Source organism: Sinocyclocheilus anshuiensis, unplaced genomic scaffold (genome assembly GCF_001515605.1).
Source record: "Sinocyclocheilus anshuiensis isolate Anshui unplaced genomic scaffold, SAMN03320099.WGS_v1.1 scaffold24, whole genome shotgun sequence".
Lineage (NCBI taxonomy): Eukaryota > Metazoa > Chordata > Actinopteri > Cypriniformes > Cyprinidae > Sinocyclocheilus > Sinocyclocheilus anshuiensis.
This window is the reverse complement of record NW_015557090.1, coordinates 309,911-315,477: the sequence shown is the minus strand read 5'-3', so window position 1 is coordinate 315,477 and position 5,567 is coordinate 309,911. Positions and strand designations below refer to the sequence as shown.

At 37.5% G+C, this 5,567-nt stretch overlaps 1 protein-coding gene across 1 annotated transcript in view; it reads left to right on the top strand.

Moving 5' to 3' along the window:
* The window catches only part of LOC107677045 (beta-secretase 2-like), a 27,933-nt gene extending 22,625 nt beyond the window's left edge, over positions 1-5,308 (top strand). Inside the window, exons 5-9 of the mRNA XM_016471837.1 lie at positions 1,884-2,018; positions 2,368-2,469; positions 2,603-2,752; positions 3,813-3,981; positions 4,757-5,308. Coding sequence (XP_016327323.1) covers positions 1,884-2,018; positions 2,368-2,469; positions 2,603-2,752; positions 3,813-3,981; positions 4,757-4,998 — 798 coding nt within the window. The 3' untranslated portion in view covers positions 4,999-5,308. The remainder of the gene's footprint in view (positions 1-1,883; positions 2,019-2,367; positions 2,470-2,602; positions 2,753-3,812; positions 3,982-4,756) is intronic.
* The last annotated feature ends 259 nt before the right edge of the window (positions 5,309-5,567 follow it).

Sequence of the window (5,567 nt, the reverse complement as noted above, 5' to 3'; positions counted from 1 at the left end):
GCTGAACAACGTTCAAAGCCTTTTGGAAATATTTGACTAGCCTCTTAATTGGATGCTATTTGCAGAAGTCAAAGCGACAGATCTGAGTCCATTTTATTTTTGTATTATCTTCGTTTTGGATGTATTTTGAGAATTATTTTTTGCTTTATCTGATATCCTTAAATATAAGGATAAATAGGTAGATCAGCCATGGTGTTGTTAGTTACAAAAGATAACCTGCTAATTCAGATTACACCAGTTCTGTCAGATATGAGATTCTTATTTTTCTGTCAAAATAGTTTTCCCTCTGTAAATTATTTATTTAATAATATAATTAATAATAAATTAAATGTTACATTTTTATTTTATTTTTATACAGAGACAATTTTTACTGTCAATTAGGAAGGCAGCAATAAACTTAAACAGATAAATGAACACTAAATACAAATAATAAATATAGAAAACACCCTTAATTTGTATAAAACAGTAATAAACAGTAGCATTTAAGTAAACATCAATTATTTATTTTTTTTAATTAAAAGGGAGAAATCCTGTTCAGGGACTTTACCTAAGAGTGAAATAGATATATTAAAGCAAGACACTACAGGAAAACAAAACAAAACATTGGTATCTGGTCAGGTTTGAGATTTTGGGCTATTTTGCTTCCATATCTAGTGAAAAGAAAAAAAAAGTGTTTTTTTTTTTTTCCTGCTGTTATCCAAATATTGAAAAATACCCTATGTAAAAAAACTTTAAAGGGATAGTTCACCCAAAAATAAGAATTCTGTCATTAATTACCCTCATGTCATTCCAAACCCGTAAGAGCTTCGTTCATCTTCGGAACACAAATTAAGATATTTTTTATTAAATCCGAGAGCTTTCTGACCCTCCATAGACAGCAAGGGTACTACCACGTTCAAAGCCCAGAAAGGTACCAAGAACATCGACAAAATAGTGCATGTGACATCAGTGGTTCAACCGCAATTTTATGAAGCTATGATAATACTTTTTGTGCACAAAAAACAAAAATAAATTTATTCAACAATTATTGTCTCCCGAGTTACCATCTACCGCCATTAGATGGTAACATCATCAAGAGTAACACAACGCATGCGCGTGCTTTCCTCTGCTCGTAAACAAGGCACAGCACATGCGTGTTCTACGACCGCAGCATCACGCGCATGCATCGTGTTACTCTCGTTAATGGCGGTAGATGGTACCTCGGGGGAGAAGAATTGTTAAATAAAGTCGTTATTTTTGTTTTCTTTGCGCACCAAACGTATTCTCGTAGCTTTGTAAAATTTTGGTTGAACCACTGATGTCACATGGACCAATTTAACGATGTTCTTACTACGTTTCTGTGCCTTGACCGTGGTAGTACCCTTGCTTGTCTATGGAGGGTCAGAAAGCTCTCGGATTTCATCAAAAATATCTTAATTTGTGTTCTGAAGAAGAACGAAGATCTTACGGGTTTGGAACAACATGAGCGGGAGTAATTAATGATAGAATTTTCATTTTTGGGTGAACTATCCCTTTACTGTGAAACAAAATTTTGAACTGGGCTTTATCCAATTCAGTTCTCTGTTCTCAAAATGTATGCAAATGTGTTAGATGATACCTCGTTTGCATATTTAAGCATAACACTTCAGAAAACTTGTAATATAAAACAACTGTCTTCATGTACTGTGGCTAATCGGTTGGGAAAACTATTAGTTAAAATTTAAAACCCTGTTAACCTATAGTGTCTTGCCTTAATTTTAATTAATTGTTAATGTCTTGGAAGATGTTTAGTATATACAAAGGAAAGATGATATGCCTCAGATTATATTATATATATATTATATATATTATATTAATATATTATATATATTATATGCTATTGATGTCTTTGTGTTGTGTTTTAGATCATGGGAGGAGTTGAGCCAACCTTGTACCGGGGTTCAGTTTGGTACACACCAGTCCTAGAAGAATGGTACTATCAAGTGGAAGTCTTGAAGATTGAAGTTGGAGCCCAAAATTTAAACCTAGACTGCAAAAAGGTATATGACACAGTCCAGCTCAGAAAGTATGCACTTTTGCATTTATTTTTGAATGAAACCAATTCAACCAGAAAATCTAGTGCATCCTTTTAGATAGTGATGGAGTTAAAAACACAATGGTTATTTGATCTTGTGAGGACATTAAAGAGTCGTGACTGGCGAGCTGAAATTGTACCTTTAAAGTCTGCCAGCGGAGTAACTCAAGCATTCAATAAGATATATGGCAGAGAATATCACTGCTAAGAATGTAGTGATTTTTAAGAAATCCTGAGAGAAGCAGAGCATGTATTGCTTTTTGTTTGATGGAGGCCTTGACTGATCTTTCTTTCCCTTTGGTCATTTTGTTCAGTACAATTCGGATAAAGCCATTGTGGATAGTGGGACGACTTTACTGCGACTTCCTGGAAATGTGTTTAGTGCTGTGGTGGAGGCCATTATGCAAACATCACTGGTATGACCTTCCATTTTTGCAAATGACTTGCCTCACATACACAATCATGTGCATGTTTAAGAGACTCAGTCTTCAAAATGACTCCTCAGTTACAATTGATTGTGTGCAACTCTGTTCTCTCCTGCTATGCTAGATTGAGGATTTCTCGGCTGGATTTTTTGATGGCACCAAGCTTGCATGTTGGATGAGAGGCGAATCACCATGGAGGCTTTTTCCGAAAATCTCAATCTACCTCAGAGCAATGAACACCAGCCAGTCCTTCCGCCTCACCATTCTCCCACAGGTCAGGACTTTCCCTAGTACACTTCATTTTGTACACAAGTGTCTCCCATACAGTGCTCTTGACTCTGAATTTCGTCACCAGAATAGTATGTGCGTACTGTACATGCACCACCTGATTTTTGTAGCCGTACTTTGCACGCACAGGTCGCACATGCGCATTGAATTGATTTTGCCCTATTCAGTTGTTCCACAAGGTGGCAACATTGGCCCGGGCCGTTGTTTCACAGAAGAAAACCAAACTAAAGAGTTGGAACAACAACAAAATACTGGAGACTTTAACAACAACAGACACCCACATTGACGATTGCTTGTGTGAGAAGGTTATGAGATAAACACAACTTTATTTTAAAAGAGTACAAAGATCATTTTATCAGTCATAACATCTGGAGAAGAATAGTGTAGACATAGTGTAGGAAACTTTCTAGAACGCATGTATAGGCCGCCTGCATATGTGCACGCTATCAAATGGAGTATAAGTGTTCGATTGTATGCATACACATAAAAAAAAAAAACGAAGTATACTTTCGACTTTAGTGAAACACTGAACTGCCATAGTTTAGTTTGGTAGTAGTTTATTGTTAACTTAAAACTTATTGAAAGATTTTTGTTAATTTTAATTAAATTTTTATTTATTTATTTTTTTTTTTTACAGTTAGTTGCCAAGGCAACATTTCTAATTTTCAGTTGTTTTTCAGTCTAATTTAAGTTGAAGTATTAAAATTACTAACTGGAAATAAAATAGTCGTCAGTCGTGGTATTGAGGGTGGAAGAGAGTGCTGGTTATTCACTCCCCCCACCTAAAATCCCTGCCGCTATTGAGACTCGAACCCGCAACCTTCAAGTTACAAGTCCGACTCTCTAACCATTAGGCCACGACTGCCCCCATATCAATTGTAGCTCACCATATTGCCCTCTATTGTACTGTACATGGGACCCTTTGGCTCTAAATTAATGATATACTTTGTGGTTTTTGATGTGATGTTACATAATTTCTTAAAATTACCAGAAACCAGGATTGTACATACTTGCTCCTCTGCTGACATCAGATTTTGTCTCCGCAGCTATACGTCCAGCCAGTCACCAATATCGATGGCACATTGGACTGTTTCCGTTTCGGAATCTCCCCTTCAGCAAACGGCTTAGTCATTGGAGCCACAGTAATGGAGGGCTTCTACGTCATCTTTGACCGCGCACAAAAGAGGGTGGGCTTTGCTGTTAGCGCTTGTGCAGGTAGGTGGGTTCAGATGTGTTTCAAAAGGCTTTATATCATTTGAAACTGCTACTGTACAGCAGCAGGGAAGATGCATGGGCATTAATCTGTGTTATTTGACCTAAAATAGCCTATTCCATACACATGGTGACAAACAAATAAGGACATTCCTTATTCAGTCATTTCAAAAGGCTTAAACAGCTTGACTTTTTACAGCAGATTTAGTTCACAAATAACTGAATCATGACCTAAATATGATTTTCATTTACAATAATCACTACTAAAATTCGGTATTAGTAACTTTTTGCACCATCAGTCACGCACGCATTTAAGCTCTGATGACATTCTGGTTCTTGGCCCTTTTTGATCGGATCATTGAATCAGTGAGTTGTTGACTCAAAATTAGCTGCAATCCGATCAGTCCGAGCCTGAATTAATCATTCAGAGTGATTTGTGAACCACTTCAACAGGTTCATTACAAATAATCGTTCTTGCATCTCCGAGGGAGTGGTGATTTCTTCTGTTCGAAATAACGAGGAACAATATGTTTGTTTGTTTTTTTAAACTTCGATACCATGCTTTGGAATGTAATGAAGGAGAAGTTTACCGAAATAAAAATACTAGATACCGAAATAAAAATAAAGTAGAGCTACTAGAAAAATGTACATAAGTACAGAAGCTGAGAATACCACCTGGCCAGTGGCCCTCATGTAATTTGAGTTTCAGAGGTCTAGGATCTAAGGGCACCTATCTTTTTGTTAACTTTTGTAAATACCTCTTCTGTCCTTCCAACAGAAAACGGTGGTGTGCCATTTGCAGAGATCGCTGGGCCCTTCCTAGCTGAGGGCGTAGCGTCAGACTGCACAAGTGGCGTGTCTCTTAGGGAGCCGGTGATGTGGGTGATCGCGTATGGTTTGATGGGCATATGTGCCTTGGTTCTGATCTTACTCCTCATCTTGCTCATACTGCCTTGCCGACGGTACAGATACGGAGAGATTACAGATGAGTCCTCGCTGGTACGGCATCGCATCAAGTGACGTCAGGCATCAATGGAAGATGAGGAGGCACCAACTCAGCAAATCAGGGCTGAAGGGAACTCAGAGCAGGTAACGGGGGTGAACACACCGCACTGAGCTCTGGTGCGATTTCTGCCAGATCCCATTTATTCCGGTTTGTCTTGGTGGAAGATGTTGGGATTTGGACATTTGTTGACACTTGTGGACATTTATGGTTGACTGAACTTGAAGAGAATAAAACTACTGAAGAATTAAGGAATCATGATTATACATGCGATTCTTATAGAAAAAAGAAATCATAAATAAAAGTGCCAAAATATGAGTATCAATACGACATTGAAGTGGAGTAAATGGTGATGTTGATGCTCCTGTGTTTCTCCAATGTATGCTGCTCTTTTTATTCTTAGTCTTCAATGTAATCGTGTAAATAAAACTACTGGAAATCAGCAATGGGCTCTCAGGGGCCTAAATAAGGTTTATGGTTCAATGGAGTAAGTTTATTTACTGTTCTTATCTAGAGGCTAAGGCTTCCTTTTAGTTGTCCCTATTAGCAGTGCATTGAAAGGAATAATTCACCCAAAAATTAAGTC